The sequence below is a fragment of the Stigmatopora argus genome, chromosome 4 (genome assembly GCF_051989625.1).
Source record: "Stigmatopora argus isolate UIUO_Sarg chromosome 4, RoL_Sarg_1.0, whole genome shotgun sequence".
NCBI lineage: Eukaryota > Metazoa > Chordata > Actinopteri > Syngnathiformes > Syngnathidae > Stigmatopora > Stigmatopora argus.
This window is the reverse complement of record NC_135390.1, coordinates 15,154,910-15,173,353: the sequence shown is the minus strand read 5'-3', so window position 1 is coordinate 15,173,353 and position 18,444 is coordinate 15,154,910. Positions and strand designations below refer to the sequence as shown.

The following is an 18,444-nucleotide window of genomic DNA, read 5'->3' as shown; positions in this document are numbered from 1 at the left end:
TTTTGCCGACGTCATACAACACACCAGCAGGCCGACTCTTAATATAAGCCCAGTGGTGTGGTGACAAACAATGAGAGTGAAGGCCATTGTTGTCATCAAAAACGACACCCAAAATGTGTGTCGGATGTGAGGTGTTGGCTTGAATAAAAAGAAAAAATAACACGGTAATGATGGTGCTGAGGGGAACAGATGGAGATGTGGCCCACCCATGGCACAACATGTCACAGTCCCAAGGAGAAACACCAAGGAGACTGAAAGAGGGAGGGGGACATGAATGGAAAATGGGAGGGGAGGGGGGTGACTGACTGACGCTTTGCTGCTCTCTACAGGCTAACATGGGTCAGTGCCATTAAACCAAAACTAGTATTTTTCCTATTCCCCTATAGAACTACCAACCTTATTTATTTATGTGTTTAGACTTCAAATCTTAAATTTAAAGATTTATCCTCTGTGTAAATTGCCACTTCACTATGTAATGTCACATAATTCATTGATTAATTTATTTATTGGATAAGGGACAGCCCATATTAATGAATATTTCTATTCATGTTAATGAACATATATGTAAGATTGTAGCTGTGGGCTAATTTCCATATTTAGTCCCTTGAGTAGGTTAAAGATAAATGATGACTCACACTAGATACACACACACTAGCATGCATTTCAGTTGGTTAGTTTTTCACTGTAAACAAACGTTGTAGGTGCTGTACAGAAGCCATGCCAAAGTATTTCTGCAAGCAACTGGAGATTATATTTGACAGACGTTTTCCCAAGCTTTGATAAACAAAAGAAAAAAATCATAATGCTAGGAATTGAAGGTTGCTTTATATATTTATTAAGCAGGTTTAACACATGATACTTCATGTGAGAACTTTAATAATATAGTATCAAAACATTTTTTAGTACAAATGACAAAGTTCAGACAATGTAAACAACATACACAACTAGAACAATAGACAACAACAAGATTTTGTCATGGCAAAATTATTGTAGTTTTCCTTTAGGAATAAAAAAGGTACTTAATCTTGCTGTTGTTACTGTTGTGAGTCGTCAATTTGTAAAAAAACATACACAGCTATTGGGTCATAATGTAGTGATTTAAGTATTCTTTAATAAAAAAGGGCAAATGCATTATATTAAAAAGTACAAAAAGGCCAAAATGTACAATCAGGCCATTTCATCTGCCTGTAATGAACTTTAAGTCAAATAAAAAAATTTAAAAAAACACATGAACAGTAAGTATATCCCATGCTGCCTTGGGGCTGGATTGTGCTACATAAAATACTGTAACGCATCCTCATTGGATGAGGCGGACGTGATTCCAAAAGAATGCGTCCGATGATGTCATGAGTCAAATAGTGCTCCCGGAATTAAGTAAAGACCTTTAAAAGGTGACCTTCGTCCTCGCTGCTTGTCCTCCCCCCCTCAGGCGCGTTTCAGCTTGTCAATGTGGAAGGTGAGTTTGAGGGCGGGACCCAGCTTCAGCCCCATGTACTTCATCATCATGTCGCTACGTAGCAGCAGCAGCGCCTTGCCGTCGATTTCCTTTGGTAGAAAACAAACAGTTGAATCATCGTGTTCAAGCTGTGGGCAAATAAAATTCAGTCATTGTGGCACCAGTGTAATGAAATCGCCATATGCTTACGTGTTTCCTAAACAGGTCAGCGTGTGGTGCCAGCATGGGGTCGATGTCTTTAATGTAGCTCATGACATCGCTAACGCTCCACAGATTGGGATCCTGACCGTTTTCGCCCAAACCTGAATCGAGGAATTATCTCAGGGACCGTGTGTTTGTGGGTGGGGGGGCGTGTGGGCCCGTCCGTGCGTGTGCATGACTGTACCTGATGAGCTCGTGTGACGCACGCCACTCTCCAATGAGCTTGGAGAGAGGGGACTTTTCTTTAAGTGCTCTAACGTTGTAGCCAGGGTGCTGCTCTCCAAGGATTCCCCTGCGCAACACAGAACATCCACAAATTTTAGCTTTACAATGGTACCTCGACATACGATCGTAATCCGTTCCGAGACTGAGATCGTATGTTGAGATACCACTGTACAGATAATGTTTCTAACGCGCTCAATTTATACGGATTCATTCATCTGTACAGATTAAAAACGTTTTCTCCAAATTTAATTGAAAACATTTTCGAAAGCCATTTAAAGCATATTGGCAAGATCATCATGAGGTATTCCTACCATTGATGGAGGGCCTGGAGATCTTGGCCAGTTTTGAGGACAGGGGACTTCTGGAGTCTTGCGAGAGTCGCTTGGTGCCTAGACTAGGACCCGTGGTCAAATTGTCTGTGGAACTTCTGCTGTCTGAAAACAAAGTCACCAAATGACTGAATATCTTGACTTGTCTTAAAAACCTCATCCTATGTATACCTGTAGTGAAGGTGTGTCCATCGTAGTGCAGGTGTTCTCTAGCCACAGGCTGACTGCCAAACAATAAGTCGCAGTGTAGGTTGTGGCAAAGCTTCTCTAGGAATCGGAGGACGTAAGTGACACTGCTAACAGTGGGCAGCGTCAGTGTGTGCTGTTGCTTCTTGAAGTAGGCTGTGATTGGACCGACAAATTGAATCCATTTTCAAGCGCTGTTCATTTTATATATTTTTTAAAAAGCCTCACCTGAAATGACCTCACCCCCGTGACCAGGCTTGAGGCAGCTGAAAACGGTAGCCTGGTTGAGGGCGGAGTCCATGCAGGCCTGGACACACTGTTGAAGCACCGACGACGCCCGGCCGGGACCGAAGTGGTCTGGCAACTGCTGGATTCGCCGCTGGTCCAGGTGGGGTCCGAGTTTGCCATACTTGTTCAGGTAGATGCACACTAAGGAGGCAAAATGATGAGAATAATTGCAATAACATATTGTAGTGAAATTATTTGAAATACCTGTTGGGGCCTGTAGTGCAGATTTGGGGATGGTGGCATTGTCAAGGGGCACGGTGCTGGTGTCGGGCTCCGGGGTACAGCTGGTGGGAGACGTGGGGACTGGAATAGGTACCAGGCGAGGTTTTCTCTGGACAAAGAAGCATTTTTGCAGCATTTATGCCAGGCTTGAAAAAGTTCACATTTTGATAGCTAGTGATGTTTAGGCCAGGATATATGGGCTTCTATCTCAATGTTGCCATTTAGGTTTTCTCTCAGCATAAACAATATGCTGCACTTATCAAACCAGACCAAACTAAGACATGCTGTACCTTGCTGCCAGGCTTTGGCCCCCTCTTCTTCGGGATCTTGAGTGCCATGTCCGGGGTCTGCGGCATAGCTACCTTCTGAGCCCAGTTGCCCGGTAGTCTGCCACGGGGTCGTCCTGGACCCGCCGTGGGCCGCCCGGTCATTGTGTCTGGCAAAAAGTTGGCTCTCTTTACCCAGCTCAGCTGCATCAATTAAAACAATGAAAGGGACGAAAGATACAACTCTTAGGTTAGCATCAAAATCAAGACTTATCTAACTTAATGCCGCTAATTTTTTTGCAAATGTCTACGCTTTTGCGAATTCCTCGCGAGCTCCAACTATTAGCAAACCAACCCAAACTTTCCACTTTTGGAGTGTGTGCAGCCTACCTTCCGTCCAGGCTTGGGTCCACGTTTCTTGGGGATATTGACAGGCTCCAGGGTCTTGGATGTCTGGTTGCTTGGTGTTCCTGAAGCTGAGGCCTTCTGACTCCATGGCTGCTTGCCTTTTCTGCGACCGGGTTTGCGTCCCCTCTGACCAGCGGGTTTGCTTACCACAGGGGGCGTGTTAATGGCGGAGTTCTCCACATTGCCCTCTGTAATTGGCCCAATGCTCTTTGGCAACAGTGCTGCCAAAAAACATAGACATAAATACACAATGTGTTAACAGGAAGGTTTTGGGCTCATGCAACAAGTTAAAAAAAACCCGGGGAGGCCCGGGGAGAACATGCAAACTCCACACAGGAGGACCTATCTGGATTTGAACCCAGGTCCCCCACTGTAAGGCCGACGAGCTAACCACTCAGTCAACCTTAGAAATTCTTTATGTATTTATTTATTTTATTTATTTATTAATTAATTAAGAACTCGTTCAACTGTGATGCACGTTTTGGAATTGTTTCATTGTAGAGTCTACTGTACAGTAAATAGTGTGCCTGCGGTTATCGTTAAAGTACTTTTATTCACACGATCCACTGTGTTTTCAGCTATTAATTATTTTCACAATTTGTACATTTAACGTCTGATTGTTATGAAGTGAGTTGAGTCAGCTGTCATCTTAGACTGCAAAGCAATTGGGAATCAAAGGTTTGTATGTCTAAAAACTCATAAGTTGAGTTACTCATCTCATGGCATTAATATAAAGTGATAAACCTTTTTTTTTATTTCAGACCTTTGTTTCCACATAATAAGGGAGCCTTGCATTTGTGGCAAAAAAAACTAGCTATAGGTGGACGGTCACTCTGACAGCCAATTAAAAACCCTTCAAAGGAAACGTCTGACAAGTAATTATTTCAAAAAAGCACAGTAAGAAACAAAAATATGGTGTATACTATATGGCCTGTAGGGGATCCTTTATCAAATACACTTTCAACCAGGCATTCCGATCAATGCTACACTGGAAGCTACGTCAACTTTCCATGAGGGAAGAAAATAAAACACAAATTCTAATTGATGCATTAACATTGGTCTTTAGAAATACACTTAAAAGGCTTTAGGGACCTTTAAGTTAGTTGTTCATTAAATGGTGATTGAGCAGCATACTGTTTTCGTCCTTTTGAGAGCTGTTCAGTGACTTTATACAGTTAAACACTCCATAACTTCCTGGGAGGCTATAGTCGGATCAATTATTATCAACCTTTATGCCTTTTCTATCAATTGCCAATCAGTCCATATAGTATAGTATGCTAACTGTTTAATTTTTGTGCAGAAATAGTTGAACCTCTGGACAGTGGTATGGTATAATTATAACCTGCACACACTTGTCAGAACATGACACCCCGTCTCCCAAACAAATGGCTCCCTCATAACCAACCCCAAGTTTTGTAATTGGACACTTTTTGTGGAAAAACACGTCAGATGAGATTTGCACCTTTTGTTCCGGGCGGTTGCAGGTTATCTCCGGTAAGTGCACACCAGCCGACAGGGAAGATGTCCCGCGAGTCATGGCGGCAGTAGTAGTCGAAGGCTCCCCGCCAGCCGTCGAAAGTGACCTGCACCTCCACGCCGCGTAGTGCGCCCACAGTTGCCGGACAGATAAAGTGAGGGTTTTTGCGATCCACTGCCTCTAGCTTCATCCCCACTTGGAAAGAGTTCTGTTCTGGTGCAGGAGGCTCCTGCTGGAAATGATGAAATTAATATAAAAAAAAGGAGGTCACAATATGGAAGGTCGTGGCGAAATACGTTTAGAAACAACGGTAGAAAAATGACATCTTTAATTAAGTATTTCTAGTATTCTCATTTAACACTGGCTGGAATTGAAACAAGAGCATTTACAACCAGATCAGATTCGTCACATCCAGATTTTTTACTTGTGGCACACTATTAACAGAGCTTCATCAAACGAAATAAGAATGAAGGGCACTGAACCAAATTGTGCACTGAATTAGGACACTAGCATTGGTCATTGTAGACTACTCATTAGGGACCAGCATGTGAGTATTGTACCTTGTGAAAGATGCGAGGAGGTGCCATCTCAGCTCCATTTAGTGTTTTCAAGAGAAACAAAGGCCAGGAGGATGCATTGAGACGGAAACCTTAGAGGAAAAGATTGAGGTAGTTCGCAAGTAGGAACAGAAAAAAAGTAAAACGACTGACGCCAGCGTCAACGTGGTTCTTTTACCGAGCGGTGGCTGCAGCATGCCGCCGCTTTTTTCGCAGTTGCCGATGGGCTGGATCTCGGACGAGTCAACCAGGCGCCAGAAGTCGTTCTTGTTGTCGGAGCCATCAAGGCGGAGGCGGAGCCGCGACCCAGTCAGGCCCACAACTGTGGCGATGCAGGTGGACGTGGTGTTGCGTGGGTCCTGAGCTTCCAGCTTCATACCCGCTTTGAACTCATTGACCGGTGGCGTGAGGCTCTAAACATGTTGTGGTTTAATATGTATACATATATGGTGGGATGCTGGTCTGATTCACCTTGACGGACATGTTCCTTACCTGACGAAAGCATGAAGCCGGTGCTGCGCTGGCACCCGTCTCTTTTAAGTACTTATCCCAACTGAAATGGCCTGCGAATACAAATGTTAGTAAATGAAGAACATATACGTACGTGTTCGCGGATTATTCTGCAGCAGCATTTTTGAACTCACGATTTATAATTTGTCCATTACACAATATTTACTGTGAGGATATGAATGGAGCATGCACATTTTGTAAAGAGTTAATAATAATATACCCATCATGCCACAAGGAAAATTAATATTATTTACCTTGGAAGAGGGAGGGCAACCTGGCGGGCCGTCCACTCCGGGCATGTTTGATCCTTTTGGCATCTTTCCACTCGATAGCTAAAAGGTTTGGAGAGTAAAATAAATTAATCTGCAGAAGATCTAAATGGTGTTGGAATTGCATGTTGCAGAAAAAAATATTGGGAATGATTAAAAAAAACATGAATACATAAAATGTTACCTCTCTGTGGCACAGGTTTCCTCATGCTCCAATAATAGTGACCAATCTCATATGATATGAAAAGTGGCCTCAAACCCTACAATATTAAAAACAGTTATACATACAGAGCATTATATATTATAGCATGTCTTATAGCAAAAGTTTTCAGTTTAATGGCTACAGTACAAAAAAATCCCTAGCACCTAATCATATTAAAAATACTGACCTTAAAACCTCATAACCATTTAGCTGCTTTCCTTTTCAAGCGGACCTGCTCCTTTCTCACTTTTCTTCAAACTTGGGGACGGCGATCAAATCCAAGCGAGCCGCCACCTTTAAAGAGGACACGGGACTACGTTAAACTATAAAAAAAAATGCATCAGAGTCGCAAAGAGCCATGATTCGTCGAGATTAATTGCATCTGCTGCAGACACCGGTGAGCGGATTTTGCGTGCGTCGCCCACAACAGTGACACGCAGACGCACGGCGCCTTATTCAAAGTACAGACGCGGATTCCCTCTTCCTCAGACGCGAGTCTGCGCTAATCGTCCGGCGTTGGCACTCGGAAGCCGGGCTAAATAACCCCAGCCGCCGCGGTGTTAAAGAAGCCAGTTTGTGGAACTTGAAGGTACTTGGCGTGTTATTGCAATGCTAGATTCTCCATCAGGCAAGCTAAGCTACATCAACAGATAATGCTATATAGCTTAGCATGGTAGACGCTAACTTGTTGACCTTATTTTTTTAGACCATTTTACAGCCGATCGTAAAAGAAAAGCCTACCCGGGGCTCTCCGAGGTGGTCGCGTTTGGGTGCTCCACGACGACGACGCGTTTCGAAAGAAGAATAGGGTTTAAGTCTTCTTTGTGCTCGGTGTTTGTAACCAATGAGTTGTTAGAGCGTGTCCGCCATTTTTATTACTTGTTATGGCTGGAGATGGAGTTGGGTGGGAGGTTTAGGGGGTTACGCGCATTTGTTATCAAGCTGCAAGATGTAATACATGGGAAATAGTGGCATCTAGTGGCCAGAATTTAGCACTACAACAAGAACGTGATAGAAACGTTTCAGAAACATTCCAAAATAAACCCAATTGAGTTCCATTTGGCCAGTTGCATGAACAAAATACATTTTCATGACAATAACTATAAGACAACATGCACATAATCAATATAGAGGAGGTTTTAATGAATTGACTGAGTATTGAATTAAATTATTGTGCATACATATATAAATAATTACGCCTATTGAGCATAAAAAACATTGGAAAAAAGGTAGGTAGATCAATATATAGTCAGAAGTGAATAAGTGTAGAAACTTCAATTGATGGTAAGACACACAGATGGAACCATGATACTTGCAATTTTAGAGTGGAAAGATTATATATCAACTTATACTCACACTATTTAAAAAAAAATGTTGCAGTGTAGCATTAAGATGTGAACTACAGTTCCCCCAAAATATTTGCCTGAAGCACATCTGGCATTATTTATAACTATTTGCTTCAGTAAAACTGCAAATAGAGAATTTTAATATTTTATACTCTAAATATTTTTAGGTCTTGAATAAAGTAGTATAAAACAATTTATTGTCAAATAAGCACCCACAATGGGCCTTATTTTTAAGACACCAGAAACACTGGTATATATTTTGCAGCTATGGTTAGAGTACTGTACTGCATTCATTCTGATAAATAGGTAGAGACATTAAAATAGCAGCAATGCCAATTTTGCTCGAGTGGCATTTCTCGCTGTGTAATTTGGAAAGAACACCTCCAGCGCTCAGCTTGTGTGGAATGGTCACCTGGCAGCTCTGCTAATGCCTGCTTCATCCTACGCTGGGCAGGCCGTGCCCCCGTGGTACTCCCCCCGCACAGCCCAAGCAATTATGTTTGGTTTCACACGGTGAAAAGGGTTAATTGGCAGTGCCCACGCGCCTGATTGGACCTGTTTCACGCCTGTCGGCCTTCATCCCGTCAAAGGAAGACCCCCCCTCCCCATTCCGCAGGGGGACCATTATTAGAACACTCACATAGTCACTCCTCATGGACATGCACACACAGTGTTTTTTAAATGTAATGTTCTTATCATTGTGAACATGAGTGGGAGATGTGAGCACACTAACAGCAGTGCACTTCATTGTAGTGTGCTGGCTCCCATTCTAATGTGAACCACAAGGGGTCAGTGTTGCTTCAGTCAAGACTCATTCCCACGCTTCTGTCCTTCCATCCTCTCCTGCCTCTTCTCTCATTATCATCATCATGCTATCCTCTAAGGACCCACATGATCCATCACGCCACATTGTTCTGTCATTTCAAATCGCTCGTTAAATCCTAATAATGATCATCTTCTTTCATTATGTAATATTTATGCCGTACTTTTCTCTCGCGTTTCTTTTTTGAAGTCGATTTTGTCTTTGAGAATGGCTCATTGTCAAGTTTTCTTCCAGTGTTATTGTGTGCTTGTCTCTTAGCAAGTCCATGTGATCTTGGTTTGTTATTAATACGGCATAACCCGTGGAACTGCTGGCACTGAACTCCATCTTAGACGCCATACACGTTCATTACAGCCAATTAACTGTGCGGACAAAGGGCCCTGCTCAGTCTATTGCTTCTATGAAGCAGACGCTTTCAAGATACATAATGGTTTTGTAAGTCCTGCAAAGGTGCTTTTGAAAGCTCTTGCGATGAACGAAGCTCTCAATATGGTCTGCTTTCCTGAGAATTAAGTAGGATTTCATTATCATCTTTTTTTTTCTTCTAATTTATCTACCTCTAGCCCATCCTGGACAATCGACTGCTAATCAAAGTGCACATTTGGCGATTCCCACCTATGCACCATTGATGCTTTGGAGTTTAGTTAACGAAAAATATATTATATGGGATATAGAAGAAAGCCAGCATTCCCAAATGAAAACCCACGGGATTATCCAGGGCTATGAAATCCAAGTAGTATTTCATTATTAAAGCAATATATTAATGTACTAATACCATGGGTGATGTACTATTTTCAGACCACTCAATACTTGTGTCCAACCTCTTATAGTAAGGTTTTAGTCCAAATGTGATTGTCTGTTTTCTTGTGTTTTGTGTTTTTGTGTGTTTTCCAGCTGAGTTCTTTTTCAATAGAGGCTGTATAACCTGATTCTCTGATTAGAACTAACTAAGAATGAATTGTGGAGGAACTCTGCACACCGGGTAACAGTTTTTGCTGAGTTTAGACTTGGTGCTCGGTGTGCAGTGAACACAACAATCCCCAAACCAACAGTCCATGTTCTTTAGTTACCCTTAGGCAGAAAATTGATCTTTCTGTTTCTGTCATTGCTGTTAATTCAAACCAAGGAAAAAGACAGAAAAGTGCTGGCTTCAATAGGCATTGTTAAAAGGGTGACTACTGTATGTGTGTTTGTCTGTCCTTCTGTTTTTACTTCACACTCAGCGGGTGCATTACTGGCGACCCAAAGAACCCCAGTGTCGAGTGTGAAGACGCTTGGACGTACAATCGCTTTCAATTTTTGGCTAAAATGTGTTTGTTCTCTCACTCTTTCACAGGCGCGTGTTTCCATCTTATTACCACCACGGGGCCCCATCACCAGTTCTCATCGCTTCTGCCGCCTCAAAATCTTTTAGGTAACCAACTCTCCAAGTCACACAAAAGCAAAGCTGCAGTTATGCAGAGAAATATCAAAGGGGAAAGAGTTTTGACAGTTATCGTTAGGACATAGCTTTTAAGAATTATATAACCCTTTTTTTCCCCCATCAAAATGACATTCAATTTGGTTCTTAAATTTGGGGAAATTTGGGCTGTGTGGCTTAAAGTTAGGTGCACACGAGAGTGTGGAAATGAAGGTCATTTTTGTGCCCATCCCCTTCTTATTTGTCCACCTAAAGCAAATCAGGTTTGTCATTATCGCAAATGTATCCTTAGTTTTCATGTTAGCTAGAAATTTTCACTAGAATAGAAGTTTCTCTTTACTTTTTCCACAAAAAACATTGATATGAATTTAATATTAATATATATCCTTGTTTATGTCTTTTTCATGATTTATGCGTTCTCATTCAAATGTTATTACAAAATGAAAGAGCAGTTGATTACACATAACATGATGATGTGATTATACAATTATATTAATGGAGGTCACAGCACCCTCTAAGAGTGCAGTACTCAACATTGGGAGTGACATTTTACTTGCCAAGTCACAATCCACTTTTTTAGTAGTTGAGAACAACAGAGAACATGTTTTGTTCAATGATAGTCTGACAAGTAACAACATATGTATTGTTTGTTATATATTATTATGTATTATCACACTTTTCCGTTTCAACCTACAAATTGAGGTTCACGGCTCTTTGGGAAGCCATAAGTAGCATTTGATTGTTTTAGTATTGCAAAATGTAAAATGCAAAATAATGAGAAATAAGGTTACTTGTTTTGTGTCTCTATGTATATCAGCCTTAGAACGCATTTTGACATCCACTTTTCTCATTGACCCTACACAAGACCAAGTGGCATTACAAATCATCGATATACATGAGCAGTTTCTCTTTTTGGCAGGTGACTGAGTTTTGGATCTGTTCCGATTGTCTTACTTGCTCTTTTTTCGTTTTATCACACTAATTGAGTCTGGCTCTGCTCGCTGGCAATGTGTTTTTGGACTTCCAAACATGTTGCCGAAGGTGTTCGCTCGCCAACGGCTTGGCTCCATCATCGCGGCCTGTTTCTACTCACACAGGCAAGGCGGCGAGGATCTTTTCCCACCGTCCCTCCTTGTCACTTTCAGCACTCTGGCACACTCCCACAAAGTCACCCCCGCCCTGCTTTATTCACACGGACACAAATATCCACATACACGCCGTCATTAGCACACACGGGCGTGCACAAGTGTGTGCACTCGGTGAGAGTCAGATTGCGTGTGTTCCCTCCCAACTGCGCCTCAGAGGACTGCGAGCGTGTTGCACAGACGAGGACACACACAAATACGAGTCCTGGTACACACTCCCCATTTCTGCTGGCATCCTGGGAGGGATGTGTGAGAGAGAGAGAGAGAGAGAGAGAGAGAGAGAACAGGAGAGAACGGGAGAGAGAAAGAGCATGAGCATATGTTGGATAGACGTTTGTCGAAGGGGGTATATTTCTCTTTGGATGTTGTCTCATAAGCTCTGACGGCGTGGCGCAGAAAGAAGGCATTTTTCCCCCCGTCCAATTTATTAATCCTTTTAGGCGATGTTCTCTGTTCAGAAATGCAAATTGAATCAATCTGAGGCTGACTTTAAGACTTTTCAAGTGGGATTTAATTAGAAGCCAGGGCCTGCAGTTTTTAATGAGAGAGGGGGTGGAGAAAGAGAGAAAAAGGGGGAGAAAAAGAGAGTCATGGGGAGGGAGAGTGGGTTTGCGGTTTTGATCTGGGGTCCTGCTGGAGAAAGGAGACACAAACACCCACAACAAACACACACACACACACACACACACACTCACCCACACCCATACACCCATACACACACACACACACACACACACGCACTTACAAACATTCACACATGCACGCAAATTCACCCTGCGTTTGGATTTTTACCCTCATCTCTGTCTTCTGAGAGTTCAAGTAGATATCTTTTTTTTAAAACTTAAACTCCATCTCAAAATCTTCCGCCCCAAAATACATAACCATCGAGTGAATGTAACTTGACTTTGGGCTTCAGTGTTGTTTTGAGGTGAAAAACTCAGTGTTGGTAAACCGTTACCATAAAGATGCTGGAAGGGGAAAAAGTTCACTTTTAAAAATATTGGGACAACTCACTCACAATATGAGATCATTAATACTGTGTATATTTCCAAATCCTTAATTTATCCCCTAAAGCAGGCCAATTCCAAAAATGTATTTTGATATAATTTTGAAATGTCATTTCATTTATAACTTGCATACAATGTTTTAAAATTTGACAAATGTTGTAGATTAGAATGAAATTTTTCAACAAAGTTATCACTTGAGTCAAATGAATAAAATCAAATAAAGGCGAAAGTTTATTCTGAAGATTGGTTTAACATAGCTATAGTACTAATAAAATTGTGACTGACAGAATGCTGAAATTTGACCTGCCACCTCATTCAATGTGTTTTAAATGTTTTATTTTGTATTTTAAACTTCAACCTTCCCTCTGCTCTGTCAGAGTATGCGAGCATAAAAGTGTGAAGGGTGGTTGAAAGTTCTCAGTGACATGACTTTGACCTAACAACAACTCCAAACTCTAAAATGCATTCAAATCTATAGAATTATTGGTAAATGAGCTTCACTTGAAAGGCATTTTTCAACCTCAAGGTACTCAAAGCACTTTACAAACAGTCCTCATTCACCCTGTAATAATGACGCATCAGGAGAAACCGCATTGTTAGTATATTACGCAAGGAAACTGGGATTTCGTATAGAATCCACAAAAAAACTCAAAGTTAAAATGTCACTGACAACTTGCCCTAGGTAGAATATTTAGATGTTCAAGATTGACCATCTGCTTGTTGATTCATCTCATGTCGAATATCAGGCAAAACCTACTGACATCTTAATTTGATACCACTGAGACTATATTTCCTCTAAGTGTAGACAGATTGGATGTCATTTTACAATGAACCTAGGCATTATCCATCAATCAAGGCAAAAAGCTATGTGCTATTCCCTTGCAACAAATAAAGCCATTTTCAGAATAAATAAGAAAATTTATCCAAATACTCATGCCAATCGGTACTCGGACGTTTCGTCGAAAGACGCTTGGTCCCCGGACGTTTGGTCGACCGGACGTTTGGTCGACCGGACGTTTGGTCGACCGGACGTTTGGTCGACCGGACGTTTGGTCGACCGGACGTTTGGTCGACCGGACGTTTGGTCGACCGGACGTTTGGTCGACCGGACGTTTGGTCGACCGGACGTTTGGTCGACCGGACGTTTGGTCGACCGGACGTTTGGTCGACCGGACGTTTGGTCGACCGGACGTTTGGTCGACCGGACGTTTGGTATAACGGACGTTTGGTATAACAGACGTTTGGTAGAACGGACATTTGGTCGCCGGGTTCGCTCGCTGTCAAATTATGACAGAGTTTTCTGTTGATATTTGGATATTAGATATTTAGATATTAAACTCTCTCTCTCATGATTATAATTTTGAGAGCTGGTTTCAACAGTAACAACCCGGTTCTACCAAACGTCCGTTCTACGAAATGTCCGGTCGACCAAACGTCCGGTCGACCAAACGTCCGGTCGACCAAACGTCCGGTCGACCAAACGTCCGGTCGACCAAACGTCCGGTCGACCAAACGTCCGGTCGACCAAACGTCCGGTCGACCAAACGTCCGGTCGACCAAACGGCCGGTCGACCAAACGGCCGGTCGACCAAACGGCCGGTCGACCAAACGGCCGGTCGACCAAACGGCCGGTCGACCAAACGGCCGGTCGACCAAACGGCCGGTCGACCAAACGGCCGGTCGACCAAACGTCCGGTCGACCAAACGGCCGGTCGACCAAACGGCCGGTCGACCAAACGGCCGGTCGACCAAACGGCCGGTCGACCAAACGGCCGGTCGACCAAACGGCCGGTCGACCAAACGGCCGGTCGACCAAACGGCCGGTCGACCAAACGGCCGGTCGACCAAACGGCCGGTCGACCAAACGGCCGGTCGACCAAACGGCCGGTCGACCAAACGGCCGGTCGACCAAACGTCCGGGGACCAAACGTCTTTCGAAGAAACGTCCAGTCACAATGCCGACCAAGCACATGTACGTGTTAACTGGAATTTTCCCAACAGCTACATTTTGGGTTAGTAACCTTATGGTTTAGTGTTTAGTCGACAATAGCTTTTAAATATAATGCAATTTGATACATTAATGATTGAATTGTTTATATTGTCTAAATTACGTCTGATATATTTGAATATTTTGAGGTTCGAGAAAGGGATTGTGAGGAGAGAGTGGACAGGCTGCAACTTTACAAAAAGAAAACACACTTATTAAAAACAAAGTACGTATGCACCGAATATCAGAAAATCCGATTTGAGCCAAGAAATAACTTTCACAGAAGCTACATAATGAGAGAGACTTGGGCACACACACCATTTGTTCTCATCAGCCATGCATTACATTCAACTCAGTAAGGAATCTCTCTCAGGAAAACACAGGCATGGCGACCGCAGACTCTTTACAAGACAGTTTGACCAAGCCTTAATTCAAACAAAGTCAGTTCCGTTTCCCACTTGCTTTCGTCTGACTCACTGAGAAGCATGAAGACATCCAAAAGTGGCGTGTAGTCAATCAGCACACATGTACGCTATGTGTGTCAGAGCCCAAATGTTATTTCTATGTTTATTGTGTTTATTTTTAGTTATTGCCGCTCTTTTGAACATTTACCGACCCTCCCGTCACTTGAGTACCAATGATTGTAACAGACAGCGCCTCCTTCAAAAGAAAATGTGCTGCTTGGATTCATCAGAGACTTTTCCTCTGCCATTTGGCTTCAGCACGCTCTGGCTGATACATTTTGGGGGAAATATGGTGCTGTTAAAAAGGGTGAAGTCCGCTTGTGGTGCCAGGATGTGGTTTTCGTAGGAGCCCTCCACCCTCTTCTCCTTTGCGTTTCCTGTCACCCACGCAAAATGTTGGCTGTTGGCATTTTTGAGGGCAGATGTGTGACATCTTCGTGGCCGACTTGACTTTTTTTTTCTTTCTTTCTTCCCCTTTTTGTGTTGAGGAATCCACTAAAGCTGAGTGGGAGGGAAAGACTTTGACTCATGAGTGCTTCTAAATTGACCATTTCCACTCTCAGAGGTTTCTGTGTGATGCTGTCTCACAGGAGATGTGGTTTGTCTACGAGCAGAAAAAAGGAGCGGCGGCGATAAATGTCAGGAAGATTATTTCAATCTTGCAAAGCTTTAAAATGGGTACGACTAAACATGAAAAGATAGGAAGCAAAACAACAATTTTCTATTCCGCCGGGGTTGACGTTCACTTGCAATAGGCGGAAAAGATGTGAGGACTCCCATTAAAGTCAAAGCAGCCAGCGTGTGCCACCACCAAAACTGTTTGACAACTAACTTGCACTGTCAATGTTTAAACAATACTAATTAATCTCCGTTATAGAAACATGTAATTAATCTCCCTCTCATCCATTATGGCTGTCTCTCTGTCTGCCCGCTCACATTTAATGTAACATGAAAGGAAAACCCGAAGAGCAAATGCTGTGTTATGGTCCTTGCGGGGAGATCATTGTGGGACTCACATCAGAGGAGAAGACAGGCCGAGAGACAGACGGACAGACGTGTTTTGACAAACAGACAGTTGGTCCAAAACTCCTCCCTATCTTAGCGCTCTGTGCCACCTCACACACTCACTCCCTCTCTCTCAGTGTCTTTGAACTAAGGCCTTCATTAACAATCTGCTGATTAACAAGCTAGGGAACACAGGGGGTAGATGGATCAGAGGCGCAGCGATAGACAGCGAGAGACATCCAGAGAAATAATAAGAGCGGGATGCAAGTTAGACGGCATCCATACTACGCCGCCATGTTCAGACTGCATATTAATTTCCACGGGGCCGAGGCAACAACACTAAAAATACTGCTTCATTAAAAAGGGGGGAAGGAAAATAAAAAGAAAACGGATAGAAAAGTTGGCCGAGTTCAAACTTAGCTGCAAAATACGGAACTATCCAATTAGCCACGCTCTGCATTATGATATTATTAAATATATAGTTTCCTAGGAAATCAGACTATTCTAACAATTGTCTTCTTAATTGGTGACTAATTGTTCTGTATTCCTCATTTAAGGAGGACCCAGAAGAAATTCGTACAGTGTGATAGCTCCAATGTTGAGAAATTTGAATTATACACGGGTTCCTTGAAGTGGAAACAGTTACAAGGTAATTGTGTTTTTCACAGTACGAGCAGTTGTTCAGACGCTTTTGTATTTTTGGAAGATTTCAAGCGACGTACAATGGCAGTGAACTTAGCGCAACTCACTTCACAAAATCTTGAGCAATTATTTTAAAAAAGAGGCTTCTATTTATCACTATGCTGTACTTAAATCCACTTTGCTTAATGCTAACAAACAATCCGAATTACCATATCTAGGCTAATGGATCGGCTATCTAGGATCATGCCAATTTCAAAATGAAATAGTGTACAGACGCTCCCCTACTTACGAACGAGTTAGGTTCCGAGCGATTGTTCATAAGTTGAATTTGTTCGTAAGTTGCTCAGTGCTATATTTTGTATTATAATTTATTTTTAAGGCCTATACAAGTATATTGAAGGTTTATATAAGTGCATTTGTATGTTTAAGGCTTGTAAGTAACACGCATTGGTTTGTACTGATTTTTTTTTTTTATAAAATGGAGAGAATACATACAGTACTGTATACATACATTAGAGAGAGAGAGAGAGAGAGAGAGATTCACCAGAAACTGGCCGAAAGAAGCTATCTAATGACGATTACAGTTTTCCTTTTTTTCATCATAAATGATGCGGTAGCACTGTATGGCATCATTCAATCGATTTGCAAACTTTGTGCAACGTTCAATATTTGGGTCCTGCTGCTCGATCTTTATGTTTATAAATGGTACTGACGGTCGAACGATTCAAGTTGTATTCTCGTGCAACGCGCATCAAGCTTCGTTATTATTGCCACTCATTTCAAATGAAATGGCTTGCCTCTTCCTTGCACCTCCCTCAATAGAAGCCTTTCGCTTTTCACCAACCATATTGAATAATGGATGCATGAGATATTTAATGATAAAAATGAAAAGGGTTCTTTGCGCACTGGAGATACGTTCACGCACTTCGGCACTGCAACGAAGTGGGGAGAAGAAGGTAGATGCTGGGTGAGCTGAGCTCTCACAGCGCCAGGCGTCGGTATTAGCGGCGGAAAGAAGCACTACTTGGAAAAAGGTGCGCAATACAAAATCAAACTTACGAACATTTTTCGACAAACGCAATTTGCAGACATGTTCGTATGTACCGTTGTTCGTAACTCGAATGTTCGTAAGTAGGGGAGCGTCTGTATTTAGTTTCAGGGAATGTTTGAATTTTTGAGACTTTGCGATTCATGACTTGAATTTCTTTTTTTTTTTATCCTGAGACAAATTTTTTGGGAAGAGGCGTTTCGTAACCTGAATATTTCGTACGTAGACACATTCGTAAGTAGAAGTGTGTGTGTGTGTGTGTAAATCCTAATTTTTTAACAAATTTAAATGCAACTCCAAAGAAGGTCAGATTTCATTTTGTCACCTTGATCATTTCTCTTTTTTTCCCCTGGTGATAAATAGTAAAACAATTGGTGAATCAGACATCATTTTCAGACTCCAACATTTTGTGGGCTGGCGTGTTTAGTGAAAGCAGCAACGAGGATACAAAGAAGCTGCAAAGGAGACGCTGAATAAGACTGAGAGAGATGGGAAAACCCGGCTGACACGGTGTGTTAGACAGGGGTAGGAATTCAGGCTGATGCGGCGAGACAGCGAAGGAGTTTGCCTGACGGACGGATCGAGCTAGACAGGACCAACAGAGGCGGTGAGCGCGAGGGATGAGCCCGCTCCGAATTAATGGCGTCTCTCATCAAAAGATGAATGCTCTGTGGCACTCCCCGCTGAATCGAACGCACGCATAAAAAGAAAAAAAAAAGAAAGTCAGTCGGACAAATAATGAATACGCAAATGAATGACTTAATAAATAAATAAGGATGCAAATAAATGAATAAACATGACCAAACTTTTGAAAGACGGGTGTTCATCGATCAATCTTTGCGCCTTTGCACGCCTTTGTTAAGGTATTTCTTTAAAATGTTTGCTAATTGTATTTTTTTTTATTGATTATAGCACTCTGCATGTTTGGCTTTGAAGGTCTCCAACTTAAATGTGTTTTATC

General features: G+C 42.4%; 1 protein-coding gene across 4 annotated transcripts; it reads right to left on the bottom strand.

Moving 5' to 3' along the window:
- Nucleotides 1-812: 812 nt before the first annotated feature.
- Nucleotides 813-7,491, bottom strand: LOC144073455 (polycomb protein SCMH1). 4 transcript variants are annotated; one of them, XM_077599287.1, is made up of 17 exons: nt 7,338-7,491; nt 6,784-6,890; nt 6,579-6,654; nt 6,380-6,457; nt 6,108-6,178; nt 5,794-6,028; nt 5,619-5,707; nt 5,044-5,290; nt 3,564-3,802; nt 3,198-3,377; nt 2,890-3,016; nt 2,626-2,826; nt 2,383-2,553; nt 2,194-2,316; nt 1,842-1,949; nt 1,646-1,758; nt 813-1,545 (listed from the first exon to the last, which is right to left on the bottom strand). In XM_077599287.1, exons 3-17 carry the CDS (start codon nt 6,601-6,603, stop codon nt 1,426-1,428), a joined length of 2,127 nt encoding a protein of 708 aa, XP_077455413.1. In that variant the 5' UTR covers nt 6,604-6,654; nt 6,784-6,890; nt 7,338-7,491; the 3' UTR covers nt 813-1,425. The 4 variants fall into 4 exon arrangements, with proteins under 4 accessions (XP_077455413.1, XP_077455414.1, XP_077455410.1 ...); XM_077599288.1 differs by having other exon boundaries at nt 5,044-5,287; XM_077599284.1 differs by having other exon boundaries at nt 2,626-3,016.
- Between the last annotated feature and the right edge of the window lie 10,953 nt (nt 7,492-18,444).